This window comes from Carettochelys insculpta, chromosome 22, assembly GCF_033958435.1.
Source record: "Carettochelys insculpta isolate YL-2023 chromosome 22, ASM3395843v1, whole genome shotgun sequence".
NCBI classification, from domain to species: Eukaryota; Metazoa; Chordata; order Testudines; family Carettochelyidae; genus Carettochelys; species Carettochelys insculpta.
In genome coordinates, this window is record NC_134158.1 from 13,606,135 (window position 1) to 13,628,625 (window position 22,491).

The 22,491-nt window shown below is 52.9% G+C and overlaps 5 protein-coding genes and 1 non-coding gene across 6 annotated transcripts; 4 read left to right on the forward strand and 2 right to left on the reverse strand.

Moving 5' to 3' along the window:
* Nucleotides 1-2,308: 2,308 nt before the first annotated feature.
* LOC142025261 (lysozyme C, milk isozyme-like) lies at nt 2,309-4,240 on the forward strand. Its single transcript, XM_075017886.1, has 4 exons — nt 2,309-2,447; nt 2,908-3,066; nt 3,581-3,659; nt 4,174-4,240. Exons 1-4 carry the CDS (start codon nt 2,309-2,311, stop codon nt 4,238-4,240), a joined length of 444 nt encoding a protein of 147 aa, XP_074873987.1.
* A 5,330-nt stretch (nt 4,241-9,570) lies between these two features.
* On the forward strand, nt 9,571-10,705 carry LOC142024465 (lysozyme C, milk isozyme-like). Its single transcript, XM_075016504.1, has 4 exons — nt 9,571-9,712; nt 9,937-10,095; nt 10,318-10,396; nt 10,639-10,705. The coding sequence occupies exons 1-4, from the start codon at nt 9,574-9,576 to the stop codon at nt 10,703-10,705; spliced, it is 444 nt and encodes a 147-aa protein (XP_074872605.1). The 5' UTR covers nt 9,571-9,573.
* Nucleotides 10,706-12,781: 2,076 nt separating this feature from the next.
* Nucleotides 12,782-12,854, reverse strand: TRNAK-UUU (transfer RNA lysine (anticodon UUU)). The gene has a single exon. It is a non-coding gene; the product is annotated as a tRNA-Lys (tRNA).
* A 2,729-nt stretch (nt 12,855-15,583) lies between these two features.
* On the reverse strand, nt 15,584-21,222 carry LOC142024350 (histone H2B 8-like). Its single transcript, XM_075016287.1, has 2 exons — nt 20,827-21,222; nt 15,584-15,795 (listed from the first exon to the last, which is right to left on the reverse strand). The coding sequence occupies exons 1-2, from the start codon at nt 21,201-21,203 to the stop codon at nt 15,711-15,713; spliced, it is 462 nt and encodes a 153-aa protein (XP_074872388.1). The 5' UTR covers nt 21,204-21,222; the 3' UTR covers nt 15,584-15,710.
* Nucleotides 15,897-19,839, forward strand: LOC142024351 (histone H2A.J-like). The gene has a single exon (XM_075016288.1). It carries the CDS (start codon nt 16,178-16,180, stop codon nt 16,565-16,567), a length of 390 nt encoding a protein of 129 aa, XP_074872389.1. The 5' UTR covers nt 15,897-16,177; the 3' UTR covers nt 16,568-19,839.
* A 364-nt stretch (nt 21,223-21,586) lies between the features above and the next one.
* Nucleotides 21,587-22,050, forward strand: LOC142024405 (histone H2A.J-like). The gene has a single exon (XM_075016369.1). It carries the CDS (start codon nt 21,587-21,589, stop codon nt 21,974-21,976), a length of 390 nt encoding a protein of 129 aa, XP_074872470.1. The 3' UTR covers nt 21,977-22,050.
* The last annotated feature ends 441 nt before the right edge of the window (nt 22,051-22,491 follow it).

Here is a 22,491-nt window from a genome sequence, read left to right on the forward strand (position 1 = left end):
GTTGCTGGCAGGGGGGTCAGGATGGGGTCTGTGTGGGCCAGAGAGGGGCCCCAGATGCTGTAACTCTCAGCCTGGGGGCAGGGTTGGGAGGGGAGTGTTAGCAGCTTGTGTGTGGGTGTGTCTGTCTGCGTGTGGGTGTCTGTCCCTGCTGGACAGGCCGAACCTTGCCCTGCTGCCGGAGATGGGCCCTGCTCTGTGTGTGTTTGTGATTGTGTCCCCATGCCCCTCAGGCTGTAATGTGTGTGTGTGTGTGTGTGTGTGTATGCTCGCACTGGTGGATTGTGTTGCCATGTTGCACTTGCTCAGGGAGGGGAGGGGTCTATGGAGGGAGGTCAGTTAGTGGGGGGAGAAGTGGGGTCACTGTGGGGAGGTCCGTGGTAGGAGTGTGGAGGTTGGGAACCTGGGGGAGGGCTCTGTGTGTGGCAGCCCCCCCGCGCCCCTGTCTGAGATAAGGTTGCAAGAATTAGGGCCACCCATTGTCAGCGTAAATCCACTGAGATTGGGAAGGGAGCAGAGACAAAACCAGCCCCTGGCAGTCCAGGCCTGTCCCCCACTGCCCCTCACTCCCGACCTGAAGTCCTTGCCAGCCCAGCTCTGTACCCTCCTCCTCACCAGCCCTGCCAGTGCCCCTCACTCCTGACCCACAGCCCCCACCAGTCCAGCCCTGGGCTCCCCCAGCCCTGCCGCTGCCCTTCACTCCCGACCCACAGCCCCTGGCAGTGCCTGACACTTGGGGGCCCAGGTCATGGACAGGCACTATTGCTATAACATGGACTGGACAGATTTGGGATGGCCCTTCCTTGCTGCGCCTGCAATGGGTGGGTTAGAGATGGAGCCCCCACTGGCGGTTCTCAGCATCCCAAGGGAGCAGGCTCCCTCCTATGTCTGCGGCAAACTGCCAGAGAACACAGGGTCCCAGCCCCCTACTCTCCAAAACAGACCCCAAGCCTTCCCGGAGGCAGGGAGAGAACCCAGGTGATGGACATGCGTGTTCCCTCCACAGCCAAGAGCTAACAGTGATTTCAATAACACCGCAAGGGGAAGGCTCGTGCAGTGCTGAGATGCAGCCACCTCTGGGCCTCGGGAACAGGGCAAGAGCACTAGGTTTGGTTGACCGAGATTGATGCCAGTGGGGGTCATACCCTGCAGGTGGGACCCTTATAAGGTTCTCGTCTGACCCCCTGTGTCACCAGGGCCAGAGCCCTGCCTTGAAGTAATTCTTGTTTGCTCTAGGGAAGAGCTTTCAGCAGCTCCACACCCCTGTGTTGATTTAATCCTTGCCGGGGCTGGAGACTCCACTCTGCCCCGGGAAGCGTCCCAATGGGTCATGGCTCTCACGGTGAAAACTCGCACCTTCTTCCCTGGCCGGGTGTGAGCAGCCATGGGATCCATCCTGCTTCCAGCCCTGGCCCATTCCCTACCCTGTGCCCGCCAGTTCTGGCCCTGGGGTGGGGTTGGGCCTGGCACACCCAAAGCAGACAGGCCTTGTGTCCCACTTCCTGCTCTGGCTCCCTGATTTCCAACCATTGAACAATTCTGCCATTTTCCACACCCCCTGTTTGTTACAGACCCCAGCCCAGCCCTTGGCTCACCTCCCTGACAGTCCAGCCCTGGGCTGCCCCCTGCTCTCCCTGGTGCTTCCCCTCCTGATCTGCTGCCCAGGAGTCCCACCTCCCCTTCCTGCGCTAGCCACTAGATCCCACACCCTGCCCAGAGCCAGGGAGAGGACCCAGGAGTCCTGGCTTTGTGTGGATGGGGGCTTGGGTCTCCCAGCAGCCCGCGGGGGCACAGTGTGAAGTCATAGTGGGACTCTGCAGGGTTGTTCTAGAGCCTGGGGTGGCTGGGAGACATCAGAGCCAGGGCTGAGGGTGCCGTGGTGCTGCAGGGCCTGGTAAGTGCCCCACAGAGCCTCTTGCCCAGGGAGCCTTGCGGGGAAAGAGAGCCCTGGAAATGCTCTGGAACACGTGTAACTGAATGGCAGCGGCTGGGAGCCAGGGAGCCAGGATTCCTGGGTTCTCTTCTGGTTCCAGCAGGAGGGGGAGGGGCTGGGAACCAAGTCTCCTGCCCCCAGCTCTGTGTGGGGAGAGGGCTCTGCTAGGCCTGCATTGTCTCTGCGAGGGAAGAGGGGTCTGGTGAGGGGCTGGGGGGCAGGTGGGTTCTTTGCTAGCTCTGTGTGGGAGGCTGGTGTCCTCTCTCTGTTCCCTTGTCTTCCTCCCCTCACAGGTGGCACTGCAGGTGCGAAGCGCAGTCGGGTGGGCTGAGGTCCCAGGCCCCCCGTCCTCACCCTGGACCTGCTTGGCGTGTGGGAATGAGGGCTCTGGTGCTGCTTCCTGTCCTGGCCTGCCTGAGTGCTGGGGCCCAGGGCAAGGTGTTCAGTCGCTGTGAGCTGGCCTGGCTGCTGCGGAGAGGGGGGCTGGACGGGTTCATGGGGTACAGCCTGGACAACTGTGAGTGCCCATCGCCTGTGCTCCCCCGCACTTGCCAATTCACTCCCCCCACCCCCCCCAGCTATGGCAAGTGGGGTCTAGAGGTTAGAACAGAGTTGCTGGGTCCCAGGAGCCCTGGGTTCCTCCCCTCAGCTCTGGGAGGAGAGCGGAGTCTAGTGGTTAGAGCGGGGATTCAGTTTTGCAGTGTCTGTTTCACCAGTGCCAGCTACAGAGGGCGAATCGTGGCCTGGCTCCTCTTTGCACAAGGGGGTTTCCATTAGCCCAGGTCCTCCCAACATGGCCCAGGGAGCTCATGTGGACTCCCTGGTCCTGTGCAGGTCCCTGGATCCTCTCCCAGGTCCCTGCCTTGCTCAGTCACAGCCCCAGCTGGGTCTGCCTCCTACTGAGGAGCACAGCCAGGTCCAGGTCCGTATGGGCTGAACGGGCCCAGGTGAGTGAGTCTTGTTCTTCCCCCGCCCAGGGCTCTGCCTGGCTTTCTATGCCAGCAGGTTCAACACAGCGACCGTGACAGAGAACTCGGATGGCAGCTCCGACTACGGCATCTTCCAGATCAACAGCCGCAGGTGGTGCACTGACCTTCACAGCCACACGCTGGACCTGTGCCAAACGCACTGCCACGGTACGGCTCCCCGTTCCTCCATGGTGGGCAAAGCATCCCTGCCTGGTGTCAGGTGTGGCTGTTCCCCTGCTGCCCAGCCCTGGACGTGGCTGCATCTCAGTGTCAGGCATGCCATTCCCATGTGGTGTTATGTGTGGCTGTTCCCCTGCTGCCCTGCCCCGCTCCAGAGGTGGCTGCATCTCAGTGTTGGGCAAACCATAGCCATGAGGTTTATGTACAGCTCGGGGTCGGGGGGAGGGCTGTGCCCATGGGCCCCTGGTGGCTGTCTGGCTGGGTAAGGCGTGACCAGTAAAGCCTGGAAAGGGAGGGCTCCTCTTTCCCTACCCATCTTCCCTTGCCCTGCATGAGATACAGCCTGGAAGCCAATAATCCAGCTGCCCCACCCTAGTGGGGTCTGCTTCACAACGCTAGGGAAGCAACCCTGTGTCACATAGACTTGTCAGTCCAGGCCTGCTGGAGGTAGGTCCCATGCAGTCTGACCCCAGTCACCTCTCAGGCTGCTCCTTCCCCACAGATTTCCTGACTGCGGACCTAACAGACGACATCAACTGTGTCAAGAAAGTTGTGAAGGATTGGGAAGGGATGGGGGCCTGGTACGGAGAGAACGATTGCTCGTTTGCTCACTCGATCGAGCTACACACACCTTCTATTTGTCTATGTCTGTCTGTCCATCTGTCCCCCCCACACCCTCTATCTATCTCCACCCCCCTTCTGCAAACACTATCTATCTGTCTATCTATCTATCTCTACTCTTAGCTCTGACTCTCTGCAAGCCTTGGGCTCACTACAGACTACAAGAAATGGACAAATTATGTGGCATAGCAGAACACAGCACAGTGAGGTCGAAACTGGGGTGTTATACCATGTAACCCCACACAGGGTAATATGAAACTGACCTTCGATGCTGGATGAGCCATCTCCACATGGCTGTGTGTGCAGCTCTGCCCCAGCTGCTGCACCCCAGAGGTGTCTGCATCTCAGGGTGGAGCAAGCCGCACCCTTCTGGCATCGTGTGCTACTCTTCCCAAGCTGTCCTGCCCCAGAGGTGGCTGCATCTCACGATCTTCATTGCTCGTGTCCCCTGACTTTTCTTCTCTGCCCTGTCAGGATGCCCTGGCGCGACCACTGCAGGGGCCGGGACCTGAGTCACTGGGTGGCTTCCTGCAACCTGTGACCTGGCCAGAGGACCTCAGCACCCATCTCTAAAGACCCAGCTGGTTCTGGCTCTGATCACAGAGCTGGGTGCAGACCCCACAGACACAAGTGATTGTTCCACACAATGGAAGGGGAAGGAGATTATCAATAAACCCATCCTTGTGAGCTCCCAGCTTGGGGAGTTGCTGGGGTCGGAGGCCTGGGGCTGGCAAGTGTTGGGGGGCTGTGTCACTGTGTGGGGGAAGGACAGGGAGAGGGGGCTGATTGGTGCAGGAAAGCAGCCCCAATGATCTCCCTCTGTGTGTCCCTGGTGCCCTCTGCTGGAGGGGACAGGCCCTACGCTCTGTGTGTGTGCGTGTGCGTGTGCGTGTGTGTGTGTCCCTGCTGCCCCCTGCTTCTGACAGTTCAAGGCCAGAAGAGCCCTGCTCCCCTACTCTGAGTTTCTGGCTCTCATGGGGCACCTCCTGGCACTGACATCCCAGTCCCTGCGGCCTTCTGAGACCCAACCTGTGATGGGGTTCAGGGGTCCCCCTGCACTGCACCCCGCCCGCTGGCAGGAGAGACTCTTACTTAGCAGGTACAACAGCAGGTTTATTAGGCAACAGATGTCCAGTTTCTCACAGAAGCAACAGCATAGCAGCCAGAGACAGTTTTTTCAACCTGTCCTGGGGGGAAGACCCCGAGGGGTGCCCCTCTGGGGTGTAGCTTTCCCCCTCCTTAGGCTGGCTGCCTTTCAGCTCTCCCTTTTCCTCCCCTCTAACTGCCGCCCCCGATTCAAAACCCAGCTCAGCTCCTCCCTGCTCTTTGTTCAGGCAGAGGTGTTATCTGCCAGTTGTAGCCCCAGGGTCATCCTTAGCCACTGGGAGCTGCTGCTTGCCTCGGACATCCAGCCTGACTCACACATGCACCCCCCACACTCCATCACACAACCTCAAGTCTCACAGCCCACGGGTCACGGGACTGTGCTGGGTAGGGACCAAGGCCTGAAGTCCTCCAGTGGCAGAGCACTTACTAAGGGCGAGACACCCAGATAATCCCAGTGAATAACCCACCTCCCATGTTGCAGAGGAAGGGGAATCCCTTCCTGACCCCTGTACCAGCTGGAGCCCTGAAGCATGGACATTAGCCACCCAATGTAACTCAGAAGGGAGCCCTGGACCGCTGAGCCGTGCCCAGCCCACCTGTGACAACCCTCATCCATAGGTCCCACTCACACTTCAAACTAGGGAAGGTGTTTGCCCCCTCACCCACTCCTAACTGGGAGGCTGGTCCCGAGCCTCACTCAGCTGCTGATTCGAAACCATCTTCTGTTTTCCAGCCTGAATCTCTGGCCAGATTCTACCAAAATCTGACACCGCCCCCCGCCTTATTTTCAACCACTTAGTCCCTCTCCCACCCTCCGTGTATAGGGAACAGTCAGAGCCACCCCCCCACCCCTCATAGTCTTCTCTGTGCTCCCCTGAGCAAGCCAGCCTCTCCAGTCTCCTCTATCCCCCTGGCAGCCCAGCTGCCCGTCTGCAACTGGTCCAGCATGAGTTTCGCTTTCCCATTTCCTCCCAGGACATCCTGAGAGGTGAGCAGCACAAACACGGGCGCAGCAGAACCACCATTAAGTGGGCACATAAAACAGAGTCGCAATTAGTGATGGGATGAAGGATTGGAGACCAAAGGTCTATCCAGCCCAGGATCCTGCTCTCTGACAGTGGCTAATGCCAGTTGCCACAGGGAGGCTGAACAGAACAGGGAATCAGTGCATGATGCATCCCATTGCTCACTCCCAGCTTGTGCCTGCCCTGCCCATGGTTAAAAGACAGGAAACAAAGGGTAGGAATAAATGGTCGGTGTTCAGAATGGAGAGATGTAACTAGTCGTGTGCCCCTGTACTGGATCCGGTCTTATTCAACGTACTTGTAAGTGATCTGGCAATGGGGCAAACAGTGAGCTGGTAAAATTTACAGATGCTATTAAAATGCTCGGGAGAGTTAAGAGCAAAGCAGACTGTGAAGAGCTTCCAAGGGGGTCTCAGAAAACGATGTCATCAGGCAACATACTGGCAAGTGAAATTTAATGGTGATAAATGCAAAACGTAATGCACTTCGGAAAAAACAAGCCCAACTGAACCTACGCAATGCTGGGGACTAACTTAGCTGTAACCCCTCGAGAGAGAGATCTTGCTGTCAGCATGGCTGGTTCTCTGAAAGCATCCACGCAATGTGCTGCAGCAGCCAAAAAGGCAAACAGAATGTTAGGAATCATTTAAAAAGGGATAGAGAATAAGACAGAGAATATCTTACTTTCTCTATATAAACCCATGGCAGAAAACCACCGCTGATGCTGCACACAGATGTGGTCGCCTTGTCTCAAAAAGGGATCTTGGCATTGGAAAAAGTTCAGAAAAGGGCAACAAAAACGATGCGGGTTTGGAACGGGATCCATGTGGAGGAGGATTTAATAGGCCAGGACTTTTCAGCTCAGAAAACAGGAGACTCAGGCGGGAGATGATAGCAGTCTATAAAATCACGTGCGGAGAAAGTAAGTAAGGAAAAGTTATGTGCTTGTTCCCAGAACACAAGAACCAAATGAAATGAATGGGTAACAGGCATAAAACAAAAGGTGGGATGTCTTCCCACCACGCACAGGCAACCTGTGGCACTCCTGTGGAACCTGTGGCACTCCTGTGGAACCTGTGGAACTCCTTGCCGGAGGATGTTGTGAAGACCAGGAATTTATCAGGGTTCATAAAATAGGAAGACAGGTCCACCAATGGCTGTTAGTCAGGGTGGGTAGGAATGATGTCCTCCATGAACATATCTAGTTCTCCTTTGAACCCTGCTGTAGTCTTGGCCTTCACAACATCCTCTGGGGAGGAGGTCCCCAGGTCAGGCACAGCAATACTTCCTTTTGTTTATTTTACATGGCCTGCCTCTTAATTCCACTGGGTGACACCCCCAGTTCTTGTGTTAGAAGAAGGAGAAAATAACACTTCCTTAGCTACCTTCCCCACCCCCAGTCAGGATTTTATAGACCACTAACGTATGCCCTGCTGGTCACCTTCCACCTTGGTCCCCTGTTAATCACATTAGTCACCACCATGAGTGCTCTTTCGCAGAACCTTTTCCAGTTCCAAAATATCTTGCTGGAGTTGAGGCGACAGCTGCAATTCCGTGGATTTCTATGGACAGAATGTTGTATTTTCAGCTTTAACCTCTATTCCTTTCCTGACAATTCCCAGTGTGGTTTGAATTTTTTGCCTGTGGATGTTTGCAGAGGACCCACCCCAAGGATACTGAGCTCTCTCCGTTGAGCAGTAACCGCTGATTTAGAACTTAGTGTTTTACATGCATCCACTGGGATTTGTTCTGAGTCTGGTGTTATTTCTCAGGACCTGGATGCAGGTGTAGGGTGCAGATCCCAACTGTGATCCCATTTGCAGAAGGCACACAGTGAGGGGAGGTTCGTGAACCCTTGGGAGCACAGAGCTACAATTCAAAAGGACCTCAGTAAATTGGAGGACCAAGACACTGAAGTTCAGTGAGGTGCCCAACATAGGGAATTTTTATTTGACAGCCAGCTCACTCCAATCCATTAGACAAAGGTTTGTCACAGGCCTGTCGCTGGAAGTTGAAGCCGGTCTGGAAAATAAGGTATTGCTTTTTTAATCACGCGTGTGCAAGATCTGTGGTGGGCATGAAAGCTGGCAATTGGTAGCTGCATCTCCAGGGGGCTGCTGGCTCTGGAGAGAGCTAAAGTGCCTCCTGTTTGTGAACGATCCGGCACAGCTCGGAGCTGGAGGGGCCCCCACAAAACACACAGCACCCACTCTGCCGGGCAGCACCAAGAGGCCCCTGGGTCTCACCTGATGGCAGCAGAGGCAAGGTGAGGTTCTGAGCCCAGCCCTGTCCAGAAACAAGCCAGAGTCATGGAACCTCCAGGGGCAGTTCTAGAACATGGGGCCTCCATGACACCACAGGGGGTTCTAGAAGGGAGGCCCTGCACTGGGAGCGATCCTGGGGACTCAGTGCAGCCTGGCCTCCGGCTCCATCGCTCTAGCCACGACCCCCTGCCAAGGACAGCCAGTGAGAGCAGGCGGGAGGTGTCCCCACACAGCTCCCATCCACTGCCCCTGCACCCCCCGACCACCCCACAACACCCTGCAGCCCCTGTGCCTCCCCAGCCATCCCCCAATACTCCCCAACCACTGCCCCTGCACCCCCTGGCCAACACCTGGCACACTCCAGCTGCTACCCAGGAACTACCCAGCCCTCCCCTGCCACCTCACAGCCACTGCCCCTGCACCCCAACCATCCCCTGCCACCCCCAGTACCCCTCAGCCACTGCCCCTGCACCCCAACCATCCCCTGCCACCCCCATACCCCTCAGCCACTGCCCATGCACCCCAACCATCCCCTGCCACCCCCAGTACCCCTCAGCCACTGCCCCTGCACCCCAACCATCCCCTGCCACCCCAATACCCCTCAGCCACTGCCCCTGCACCCCAACCATCCCCTGCCACCCCCAATACCCCTCAGCCACTGCCCCTGCACCCCAACCATCCCCTGCCACCCCAATACCCCTCAGCCACTGCCCCTGCACCCCAACCATCCCCTGCCACCCCCATACCCCTCAGCCACTGCCCATGCACCCCCAACCATCCCCTGCCACCCCCATACTCCTCAGCCACTGCCCCTGCACCCCAACCATCCCCTGCCACCCCCCAGTACCCCTCAGCCACTGCCCATGCACCCCAACCATCCCCTGCCACCCCCTTACCCCTTAGCCACTGCCCCTGCACCCCAACCATCCCCTGCCACCCCCATACCCCTCAGCCCCTGCCCCTGCACCCCAACCATCCCCTGCCACCCCCCCAGTACCCCTCAACCACTGCCCCTGCACCCCAACCATCCCCTGCCACCCCCATACCCCTCAGCCACTGCCCATGCACCCCAACCATCCCCTGCCACCCCCATACCCCTCAGCCACTGCCCCGTACCCCAACCATCCCCTGCCACCCCCATACCCCTCAGCCACTGCCCCTGCACCCCAACCATCCCCTGCCACCCCCCAGTACCCCTCAGCCACTGCCCCTGCACCCCAACCATCCCCTGCCACCCCCCAGTACCCCTCAGCCACTGCCCCTGCACCCCAACCATCCCCTGCCACCCCCATACCCCTCAGCCAACTGCCCCTGCACCCCAACCATCCCCTGCCACCCCCATACCCCTCAGCCACTGCCCATGCACCCCAACCATCCCCTGCCACCCACAATCTCTCTGTCCATCTCTCCCTGCAGCACTGCCAGACGGTGCCCTCGCTCACCTCCCTGGAGTGGCTGCCTGCCTCTCACCTGCTGGCATGCGCATGCTGGCACTGGTGACCCTACTGGCCTGCCTGAGCATGGGGGGCCAGGGCAAGATCTTCACCCGCTGCGAGCTGGCGCAGGCGCTGAAGGACGGTGGGATGGATGGATACGAGGGGTACAGCCTGGCCAACTGTGAGTGAGCCTCAAGCTGTGCCCCACCCTCGGGGATCCAGGGGGGCTGTGTGCCTGTCTCCCCCAGCACCCTGCGGGCCTGTCTGCCCCTGTTCCCCGCATGGGGCTATGTTCTTCTCCCCTCCCCAATCCCGTGGGGCTGTGTGCCCCTCTCCCCTCCCCTCACTACAGGCTCTGTGCCCCCCACAGCCCCTAACTGCTCATTGGGGGGGCTGTGCCCCCAGGGGTCTGCCTGGCATTCTATGAGAGTGGCTTTGACACGGCGGCCGTGGTGGCCAACCCGGATGGCAGCACCGACTACGGCATCTTCCAGATCAACAGCGGCTGGTGGTGCCAGGACTCCCAGGGCTCCTCGGAGAACCTCTGCCATGTCCTCTGCCAGGGTGAGAGTGCCAGGGGGCGCTGCGCTACAGCATCGCGTAGGGCTGTGCTCCAGCTGGCCTGCCCCAGAGGTGGCTGCATCTCTGTACCAGGCGAGCTGTAGGGGACAGGCGGGGCTATGGGCGGGGGTGTGGCGGGGGCTCAGCAGGGGGCACTGTGCAGCAGGGGGCAGTTGGGAGCTCCAACTTGGCCCAACCCCCTTACCCTCCCTCCTTTGCTCCTAGATTTACTGAATCCTGACATCCAAGACGACATCAGCTGTGCCAAGAGAGTGGTGCAGGACCCTCAGGGCATGGAAGCTTGGTAAGGGGGCACCTGGGGAAGCATGGTGGGGTACAGAGAAACATTCCCAATAGAGGAGATGCATCTAAGCATGAGCCCTCCTCAGGCAGTGTTATATGCAGCTGTTCCCCAGTCATCCTGCCTCAGAGGTGGCTGCATCTTAGCACTGGGTGAGCTGTCCCCATTCAGGGTCTGTATGGGTGATCTGTCAGCCTCACTGTCCTATTGAAACACCATCTCATCTGCCACTTCTCTTCCCTCAGGGACGACTGGAAGAAACACTGTGAAAATCAGGTCCTGACGGAGTGGGTTAAAGGCTGTGATGTGTGACAGCCGGCCTGCAGCTGCCTGTCCTTCTCGCCATGTGCATCTGCCCAGTCACACTAATGCTGTGTGCAATGAGCTGCCATGAAGGAATAAACTCCCTTGGTTGAACCGTTCATTTCTCAGCTCAGACACCCCCATGGGGTGGTGGGGCCCTGAGCCTGTATCAGACTCCTGAGCATGCAGGCAGCTAGGGCCAGATGCAGCAAAGGAAGCCGGGAACTCCCCTCTCCTCACTCCCACAACCCCAGTCTCAGAGCAGCTGCAGCCCTCCCAGCTGGGTTACCAGAGGGAAACTGAGGCACAGAGTGACTCTGTGCCTTGCTCCAGTTCAGGCTGTCCAGAGCAGGGAGGGCAAACGGATCTTAGAAGGCCTTAATCCCACTCTGTCTCTCCTCACAGCTTCAGCTGCCTTTCTGTGCAGCTGCTATCTAGCCCCAGAGCTGGGCAAAGAACCCAGAAGTCCTGACAGCCAGACCCCCTCTCTGCTCTAACCTCCCAGAGCCGGCTTCCCTTCCCTAGCTGGGGAACAGAATCCAGGAGCCCTAGCGCCCCGTCCCCTCCTTTCCCAGGGCTGTGTTTAGGTCCCAGGAGTGCTGGCTCCAGCTTCCCTGCTCTAACCATTTGACCACCCTCCCCCCATTGCAATGGCCCTCCCTGACCTATGGGCCGCCTCTGCTGGGCTGCAGAGGCTCCTGAAGGGAGGAGGAGTCAATGTGGCTGGAGGGTGTAGTCTGGGGTGATGCTGTTTGCACCTGCCAGTGGCTACATCGATTCCTCCTCGAGCACATAGGCTGGGCTATGGGGGAGTCCTGGGGCAGAGGGAGGTGTCTCCATGCAGTATTATGTGTTGCTGGTCTCCAGCTGCCACACCTCAGAGGTGGCTGCATTTCAGCACCGGGCAAGTTTTCCCTGTGGATGATCTGACAATCTCACTGTCCCATTGACCTCTCTGCTCTCAGGCATGACAGGAAGAAACACTGCACAAATCAGGACCTGATGGAGAGGGCTGAAGGGGGTGCCCGACGTGCCCCTCCCCAGAGTTTGAGGGGCTGGTGTGTCTCATGTCCCTGCTCCCCCACCCGAAAGGTGGAGGTCGTGGGTGTCTTGTATCACTGGTACAACTCCATTGTAAGGGACGTTGTTGTATTGCTGCCCTTCTGCACTGCTGCAGGGGTACAGCCTGGCCAACCTGAGCTGCACCCCGCACACGGCCACCCCTTGTAGGGCTGTGTGCCCCCTCGACTCCCCCACCTGTCTTACCACACATAGGCCTGTTCTGTGCTTTATGGGCTTCCCCGAGGCCGAGGCCTTGCCAGAAAAAGGACAAGTGGCGTAGGAGACTGCAGAGGCAAAACTTGGGGAGCATCAGATGAGGCTGGAAGAAAGGCAGCAGCAGAGCTGGAGAGCAGCAGCTGCCGGCTGGGAACCCCTCTCTGAAGGCAGAGTGGCTGCCAGCAGTGCAGTAGGAAGGATGGTCGGCTACCGTACTTCTGAGCTGCTGCCTGCAGAGCTGGGCCCCTGGCCAACAGCTGCTGCGTGCCAGCTGCCCAGCTCTGAAGGCAGTGCACAAGCAAGGGTGGCAACACTGTGACCCTCAGATAACCCTGCTGTGCCCATTGGGTCAGGCCCCTGCATTTGAGAAACACCGACCCGCCCTGTGAAATCTGTCTGGCATAGCATGGCCACCCCGGCGCCCAGCTTACAGGGCCCACTGCCGACAGCAGGGGTCTCTAGGGTGGTGCACAGAACAAAATTTATTCCACTCTTGAATGAAAGCCATTGACGCTCACCCGGCTCAGGGGTGAGGCAGGGCATGAAAACATTGTCTGGGCATCGGCTTATAGCCACAGACTTAGATCCCGGCCATATCCGGGCTATTTCCACTCTCCCTCTGCTCAACATCATTCACTCCGCTGCACTTGGGCGAAGGCACCGCCTTGGGGGCCTGTTTGTACACAGGAGGGAAGGGACGTGCCTCGGAGCTGTTGTGGCGAAAGTCTCTTGGGTTGTTAGAAAATTTGTAGGCGGGGAAACAGCCGCGATGAATGAGCCGCAGGCGCGGCCATAAAACATCTTTTTCGCCCGAACAGGGACTTGAACCCTGGACCCTCAGATTAAAAGTCTGATGCTCTGCCGACTGAGCTATCCGGGCTCACATAGAAAAAAGGTCGGACCTGGCTCTTTTTACACCAACCTCTCTGGTTGGCAGACGGAGGAAAAGACCAGCCGGCTCCAGTGCACCGGCCGCTCAGCCTGGGGCACAGGGAGAGGTCAGAGGCAGGCTGTTGTCCCAGCAAACAGGGACTTCCCAAAGGATGGGAATCTCTGCTTCTGAGTGGAGATGGCAGAATTGGGGGCACCTGCTGCCTTCAGCACCTCATCCTGACTTATCCTTCTAGCAGCTGCCTAGTTATTGGGGGGCAATGGGGGGGCTGAGCAAATAAAACGGGGTGGTTTGTCCAGGCTTGCCAAACCCAATAAATATTCAAAATATTCAAAATGCTCTCCCCAGCTCAACAGGTTTATGTACCAAAACTAGATGCAAAGAATTCCTTTTGTTTGCAGCTGCTTTTCAGCCCTCAGGGTGCCCTGGTGTGGGGCGTGTGTGGGTCACAGCTGGGGGCTTTTTCTAGCTACTGGGAATAGAAAACTTCCTTTTTCCTCTAGGAATGGGGTTGAAAGCTTCACATGACCACTTGACTCCGGAAGTTGGGGATTTAAGGAAAACAACATGTGTGTTCAGAAGCAAAGGGTCCTGTGGCACCTTATAGACTAACAGAAAAATTTTGAGCATGAGCTTTCATGAGCAAAGACTCACTTCATCAGATGCTGGAAAGCTCATGCTCAAATCTTTTCTGTTAGTCTATAAGGTGCCACAGGACCCTTTGTTGCTGTTACAGATCCAGACTAACACAGCTACCCCTCTGATACTTGAATTATGTGTGTGAGACTCACAACAAAATCATCAGCTGACCACCCTGTTTGTCCACATTGTAAAATTAGGAAGATAAAGTGTGTGAGCTGAAACCCTAACACACCAGCAGAGCTGCACCCTCTAGAGCAGCAGGCTGCAAACTTTTGAGGGACAGGCCCGCCATGACCGCTCCTCTGCCCTCTATTCCAGGCAGAACTGCAGCTCTGGAGAGGGGAGGAGGGAATAGGGGAAGGGGCCACTGTTAGGGCTGAAGCTTGTGGAGAAACTGAGACCAGAAGGGGAGCTACCGCTAGGCTGCAGTGGGGGCCAGCAGTTGGGCCTACTGCAGCTCCACTCCCAGCTAGGTCAGGGGACGGGGCTAGGCACAGGGAATGCATCTTGGGGGCAGGACTGAAGCAGAGCTGGGAAGCGCTAGGTTGAGAGTCTTTGTTCTCTGCAGCTGCATATCACAATGCAGCTCAAATGCTGGGTGCAAAACACTAAAATTAACATTTCTTGCATTGGGGTTGTGAGCTCAGTGAAAATGGAACAGGGGGTTGCACCAGTTTGAACTATTAGACTATTCTGTCTGCTTAAGAGAACTCTCAAGGAAACACCATTTTCTACTGCTGTTCCTTCCCTTGAGCTACACTGGGTTAACCCCCAGTAAACAAAAGCACTGAAAAATAAGTGAGTAATCAAGATTTATTTAAGATTTCATTCTTGAAAAATAGACTCACCTCTTTCAGCATGGTGTTGAGGTATTCTTAAAGATGGATCCTGTTTCTCTTTGTGGCTGAATGAAGGGCTACCCCTCCCCAAGCCATACAGTGAGATACTGATATTTGTGTACATTTCTGCTCAGAACACCACATCCACACCTTTCTTACCCCCAGATCCCCTCATTTTCCAGTCTAATCTTCAGTGTTGTCTGACATGTCTAGATGTGAGGGTTGGTTTATGATGTCAGTACCAATGTGAGTGGGTCAAATACACTGAAGCCTCAATCATGAAGGTTTTAATACCTTTTAGCAACACTTCCCTGCCCAAGGAACAATAAAGGTACCAAAACTATAAGAGCTGTAAATAGCATTGGAACAGAACTTTATTGACTGGGTACATGAAAACCAGTCAAGTCAAACCAGTGTGTTTAATGACGATGCTCAAAAGCAAAGGGGTTCTGTAAAGATGAACCCTTAACCAGCCCTCTACCACGTGTCAGTTTGTAGCCAGCAGCACACGTACAAGGATGGAATCAGACCAAAGGGAGGACTGAAGCGGGAAATCGCTGACCCCCCCTTTCTCATACAGTTCCTGGGCAACCAATGAGACAGCGGATCCCACCGCGACCAATCATAAGCCGGTTTTGATCTTTGAATTCAAAAGGCAAATATTAGCGCCTGTATGTATTGCAGTGATCGGGCGCGAAATACGTCCCACCCCCGCTTTGGTTCCTCCTCACTCCGCAATGGGGGCGGGGGAGATTTCCCTGTCGGACCAGCCCAGCGAATGAAATCTGTGCTACCCACCCACCCAGATTTCCAAAATACAGCATTTTAACGTGCGGCCGAGGGATGGTTGGGTCTGTAACGAAGCCCACAAAACGCTTTTCACCTGGATGGGGCCCTAGCTCAGTCCTGCATGGGGAGAGCAGCTGGTAGGTAACGCATGTTAGATCTACACCTCTGCCCTGCACGCAAGTGTCTACAGCTCTTCCATGTACAAGTGGGTGGCTCTTAAAAGAGCCTTTGGGGGTTGAAGTCTGAACAGAGGATTTACTTGGAGCTGGTGTACTTGGTGACGGCCTTAGTACCCTCAGACACGGCGTGCTTAGCCAGCTCCCCAGGCAGCAGCAGGCGCACGGCGGTCTGGATCTCCCGAGAAGTGATGGTTGAGCGCTTGTTGTAATGCGCCAAGCGAGACGCCTCCCCGGCGATGCGCTCGAAGATGTCGTTGACGAAGGAGTTCATGATGCCCATGGCCTTAGAAGAGATGCCGGTATCGGGGTGAACCTGCTTCAGCACCTTGTAGACGTAGATGGAGTAACTCTCCTTCCTCGTCTTGCGGCGCTTCTTATCCCCCTTCTTCTGGGTCTTAGTCACCGCTTTCTTGGAGCCCTTCTTGGGCGCGGGAGCGGACTTGGCAGGCTCCGGCATGTTTGACAAGCACTGACACACCACTATGAAAGAATAGAGAGGAATAACCCACTTAGCGTCATGCCCTTTATTTATAGAGCCTCCATGCAAATGAAGGTAGCTGAATTCAAGCATTGCTATTGGCTAGAAAATTACTCAGGCGTTACTTCTTTTTGCAACGTCAGATGCAAATTTCAGGGCTTCAAAGCCTGTTTTTCTATTGGACGATATTAGCCTCCTTCTTTTCCAATTGGCGGGGGTGAGAAGTGGCTTTTCTATTGGGTGTTTAGCGGAGAAGCAACAAACAGCCAATGGGAAGTCTCTCGCCCCATCCCCAAGAGGGAATAAAAGGCCGGCGTCTCAGCGCTTTGCTATGTCATTGTCTGATCTTGTAGTTGAGGGAGTTTGTTGGCATTTGTTCTAGGCATGTCTGGCCGCGGCAAGCAGGGAGGCAAAGTGCGGGCTAAGGCTAAATCTCGCTCTTCAAGAGCGGGTCTCCAGTTTCCTGTAGGTCGGGTACATCGTCTGCTACGGAAAGGTAACTACGCAGAGCGAGTAGGGGCTGGAGCTCCTGTGTATTTGGCAGCTGTCATGGAGTACCTGACTGCTGAGATTTTGGAGCTGGCCGGGAACGCGGCTCGGGATAATAAGAAAACGCGTATCATTCCTCGGCATCTTCAGTTGGCGGTTCGCAATGATGAAGAATTGAATAAGCTTTTGGGAGGCGTCACCATCGCACAGGGTGGGGTTCTCCCTAACATCCAGGCGGTGCTGCTCCCTAAGAAAACTGAGAGCCATAAAGCTAAGGGCAAGTGAGAACATACGCTAACCCCACCAACTCACCAAAGGCTCTTTTAAGAGCCACCCACAGTTTCAGGAAGAGCTTAGAAATCACTTTGTGGGATGAAGGGGGGGAAAGGTTGTGGGCTGTCAAATTCAAGGTTGCTTATCTCACTTTCCTGGAAAGCGTTTACAACTTTTATGCCTTGATTACCTTCTCCAGTGTAGTAAAGACCACCTATATGAGGGGGCGGGTAACAGCTGCTAGGCAGTTTATTGATCTCCCTGGATCTACCAGTAGAGAGAAACTGGCTTCTGACAAGAAAAGGTTCTAATTATGCAGTCTTAAATTGCAACCATATTTATAGTGTAGGGAATTCACTAGGCATAGGCCCCTTTGTTCCTTTCCTAATTACATTAAGTGAAGAAATCAGATCTGAACCTGGAACTTTACTGGATGGAACTATTCTATAGCACAGGGAATAAAAGCTAGAGCACACACATTTTGTCCTGTTCTGTTCATCCCCCCTCCCAAAGCTCTGGTATGGACCTCTGTCAGAAACAGGGTATTGGGTTATTCATTTAATCCATATGCTGACCCAGTAATTGGTTCCTATTATACCTAACCCTATATGGTCACAGTCAAACTAGATTTACAGAAATAACCATTTGTTCCATTTTTGTGAAATAAGGGGTGCTACTGTTTGTCTGGCAACATGACCAAATTAGATATTATGAAAAGATTGTATGCCTCCACACAAAGGTCTGTCAGGAGTGGTGCAGTGGATAATAAAAGGGAAGGAACCAAACTAATCAAGAAAGACTCAGAGCAGCAAATACTGAAGCACTACAGAAAATCCCTCTTAGATCCTAAACTTCAGTCATGAATCCCTTAGGAACATTTTATCCTTCACACTAGTTGTGCCTAATTTTCCTTTGGAGCAAATTCAACTTCAGGCCTGAGGAGAGCTTTGGATGGACCATGTGTGTTGTGGGTGTCTCTAGATTCAACCCCCCAAAAGCCCTATGTTGATGTTTCAAAACATACAGCACAGCCCTAGCCTTCATGCACTCTGAGCATCAAAACAAAAAAGCAGTCCAGTAGCAATTTAAAGACTAACAAAATAATTTATTAGGTGATGAGCTTTTGTAGGACAGACCCACTTCTTCAATCACCTAATAAATTATTTTCTTAGTCTTTAAATTGCTACTGGACTGCTTTTTTGTTCTGATAATATATAGACTAGCAGGGCTATCTGTTACTTTCTCTGAGCATGTTTGGTGTAGATAGGTCACTGCTGTCTGGATGAGTTAATCAGGAAATTGGAATCACTCCCAAAGTTTCATTGTACTTTTAATTTGGGGAAGGGTGTGCAAAGTGGGATGTGGACCCCCTTGGGGGGCTTGAAATTTTAGAAGGTGAGGACAGTCCAATTGGATTCTGGGCCTCAGGCTCATTCATCTAATTAAAAATGCTGAAAATTCACTTATGTATATGTATTCACATTTATATACCAATTAATAAAGGTTTTTCATTCTACATATGTTTCTGTACAGGTGCAAAAAGAGGTGATTTTTCATATGAACATAACCAAATTTGTCGTCAGTTTGGATTACATTATACAGGTTGGGGTGGCAGGGGGCTGCTAACTGCAAGGACAAAAAGTGGGGCCTAACATAAAAAGTTTGCTCACCCATGATTTAGGGTTACCTTATTTAAACTTTCTAAAAAAGAGGACACCCTTGAGAGGGAGTGTCTGTCTAGCAACTTATATTGTATGCATGTGCTGTATTTTCCACACTAGATAAGTAAAACAAAAATCTTATCAACTCAAGCTGTATTAACTATATATATAAAACATTAATACAAGGTGATTTGGTAGATACTGCTACTCTCTCGGGGGTGTCCTCTTTTTTTGAAAGTTCAGATGTGTTAACATAAGTCTTTGCTTCCCCCTAACGAGAGAGAGGAAGGAGGGGGTGATCTTACCTCAGTTTCCGTAGAATTTTAGCGGGACCCTTTCCCGACCAGAGGGAGAACTAAGAGGGAACAAAGAGGAGGCGGGAGACCCACCAACCTCTACCCGCTTTTCCATCAGAGCCCTATGAGGTGTCGGGTCTCCGCTTCCTCCAATGAGACCGCTTGCAATGCTGACCAATCAGCACCCAGTCCTTAAATTTAAATTCAAAGAGTAAAATTTGGCGCCTTATCTGCTCTAAAGCATACGCACAAGAGAGGTTTACAGAGTTTTCCAATGACCTTGTCCCAGTCAATGTTGAGTTTGATTCACCGGCCCACGCCGCGCATCATTTCAGGGGTCTCTGAGCTGAGGTTGCTGAGAAATCTGCAAAGTTTGTTTCAGAGGCAGTGTGGTTCCTTGGGTGGTCAGTATGTCCACCCTTCTCTCTCTCCTCCTGAGCTTTTGGCTCGGGTGGCACCAGCACTGCACTCCCAGTCCTTTAACTGGGAGGAGATTTGCTGAAGACATCACAGGGGTTTCAGAAATCATCTTTTTTTTTTAAACCCATTAATGCCTCAAAAGCGTGATGCTATACGATACTACCTCGGAAATGAAGTTTTCCCATCAGCAAGCCTACACTTGGTCCATACCCTGCCTATTCGCACTTCCAAGCATCCTAAACAGTAGGGGGAAAATTCGCACATTTCCCAGGATATGTGCAAACCTTTTGCCTATTCTCCACTCACGTAGCCAATACCATCAGCAGTTCGGAATCAGAGGACCATTTGAATTTACACTCCGCCACAGATCCTTGAACTGTCTCGGTGCAAGTGACTGATTTTGGGGACTCTCACATAAAGCATTTAACTTACACGTGCTGATGAGAGGGGGAAAGCCGACAAAATAGTATAAGGGGAAAAGAAAATTAAAATACCAGTCCCCGTCAGAACTGCAAAGAACAAAAAAACCCTCAGTGTCACACTTAATAGGCTGATAAAAAGGTATACATGTCCACAAAACCCACTTTTTTGAAAAAAATAAAGATACCCTTGACATTTCAGTACTTGCAGAAAATGAACCATGTTAGAATGGGGAGTGCCCTATACTCAAAGATTAATCAGTGACATTGGCTGTAATGTGAGATGTTTTGTTCTACTGCAATTTTCTTAGTCACTCGCTATTAATTGGGGGGTTGGGTGAGTGGAAGAATAGAACACAAGATGAGCAGTGAAAAATAGCGTAAAAACAAGTTACCATTAACAACCCAGCTGTTACTTATACAATTTCTTTCCTACCAAAAGTAGCAGCAATCAAGTAGCACTTTAAAGACTAGCAAAATAATTTATTAGGTGAGCTTTCGTGGGACAGACTCACTTCCTCAGACCATAGCTAGACAAGAACAGACTCAATATTTAAGTCTCAGAGAACCAAAAACAGTAATCAAGGAGGACAAATCAGAAAAAGATAATCAGGGTAAGCAAATCAGAGAGTGGAGGGGTGGGGAGGTCAAGAATTAGATTAAGCCAAATATGCAGACGAGCCCCTATAGCGACTCAGAAAATTCCCATCCCGGTTCAAACCAACACGTGGTTTGAACTATAGGGGCTCCTCTGCATACTTGTCTTAATCTAATTCTTGACCTCTCCCACCCACCGTCCGATTTGCTCACCTTGATCATTTTTTTCTGATTTGTCCTCCTTGATTACTGTTTTTGATTCTCTGCGCCTTAAATATTGAGTCTGGTCTGGTGTGGCTGTGGTCTGAAGAGGTGGGTCTGTCCCACGAAAGCTCAGCTAATAAACTATTTTGCTAATCTTTAAAGTGCTACTTGAGTGCTTTTTGTTTTGATAGTATAGACTAGCACAACTCCCTCTCGGTTACTATTCAATTTGTTTGCTCTGCAACTAAAAAGTGCAGTTTTAAAAAGAGTCAGCATTCTAAATAGTAGAGGAATCTAATTCTTATTTATTCTGTCTTTAGGCTTCTACTCTTTCCTTTTGAAAGGTTTTGATGCCATTAAAGACGGAATAGTTTTTTTTTTTAAAGGAACAGTGATTTGTTTAGGAAAATGTTTTCTATAACTAGATATCACTTTTAAAAACATTTCTAGAGGTAAACAAAGTGATACTAACACAAGCCTTAAAAAGACTTAAATAACCTGGATTATCCATTCATATTTTCATTTAACACCAATAGAAAGATGAACTTCAATATTATAGTTTAACTTTCTGAAACTTAAGTGTTTTCTACATATGGTGACTCAAACTCTTTCACGAGACAAAATTGGTGGCTCTTAAAAGAGCCTTTGGGTTTTGAAGAAGACGCACTAATTACTTGGAGCTGGTGTACTTGGTGACGGCCTTAGTACCCTCAGACACAGCGTGCTTAGCCAGCTCCCCAGGCAGCAGCAGGCGCACGGCGGTCTGGATCTCCCGAGAAGTGATGGTCGAGCGCTTGTTGTAATGCGCCAGGCGAGACGCCTCCCCGGCGATGCGCTCGAAGATGTCGTTGACGAAGGAGTTCATGATGCCCATGGCCTTAGAAGAGATGCCGGTATCGGGGTGAACCTGCTTCAGCACCTTGTAGACGTAGATGGAGTAACTCTCCTTCCTCGTCTTGCGGCGCTTCTTATCCCCCTTCTTCTGGGTCTTAGTCACCGCTTTCTTGGAGCCCTTCTTGGGCGCGGGAGCGGACTTGGCAGGCTCCGGCATGTCGACACGTTACTCACAACACCAGATAGCAGAATAACAGCAATAGCACCTATTTCGTCATGTCCTTTATTTATAGAGCTCCTATGCAAATAAAGGTAGCTGAATTGACGCTTTCCTATTGGCTAGTTACACACTGGGCGTCTCTTTTGTTAGAAACATCCGACTGCCCAGTACTGAATTTCTATTGGATGACATTCGCTTCCTTCTGTTGCCATTGGCAGAGGTTAGAAGTAGCTTTACCATTGGCTGTTTGGAAGTGCCTCAAGAGTCAGCCAATCAGCAGGCGTACTCCCTATCTCCCATGAGGAGATAAAAGGCCGACAGCTGGCTCCCGAGTTATTTTCCGTTTGCTCGACAAGTTGTTTTAGACGGTAACTGTAATCATGTCTGGCCGCGGAAAGCAGGGGGGTAAAGTGCGTGCTAAGGCAAAGTCTCGTTCTTCTCGGGCTGGGCTGCAATTCCCTGTGGGCCGCGTACATCGCTTGTTGCGCAAAGGGAATTATGCAGAGCGCGTTGGGGCCGGTGCTCCTGTTTACATGGCTGCAGTGCTGGAGTACCTCACGGCTGAAATCTTGGAGCTAGCGGGCAACGCTGCTCGCGATAACAAGAAGACTCGTATCATCCCACGCCACTTGCAGCTGGCTATCCGCAACGATGAGGAGTTGAACAAATTGCTGGGTAAAGTAACCATCGCTCAAGGTGGTGTTTTGCCGAACATCCAGGCTGTCCTGCTCCCGAAGAAAACCGAGAGCCATAAAGCTAAGGGCAAGTGAGGCAGCTACATTTCCCTGTTTGTGAAACCAAAGGCTCTTTTAAGAGCCACCCACAGTTTCATAAAAAGCTGAAAAACTTGTATTTCCTGAAAACAAGAAAATGGTTCTTTGCTTTAGGAGGCTTCCACGTTATTGGTGTATTAAATTGGAATAATATGTTCCTGTATAGCTATATTCCAGGTATGTGAATAGTGTTAAGAAAACACTTTAAAACCTGGCAGAAAAAAGTAAAGGGGTGAAATCATTGCTGTCAAACTTGTGAAGCTGGGCTTCGTGCTCCTCTGTGGTGCAAATGCATAAGGAAGTTCCCAAGGAATAGAGGTTACAGCCCTTCATTTATGTTTTTAGAATTCAGCTGCTTGGAGAGAAAATGAAAGTTATCTATTTAAAAGATGGATGTTAGTAAGTCTTCCAAAGGTGGTTCTCTACCCCTTCCCCTCAACTTGGTAGCTATTGTCACAGTGTAGGGTTCACCAGGCCCTGAACCCTATCGGCAGTCATGTGACTTAACTAGC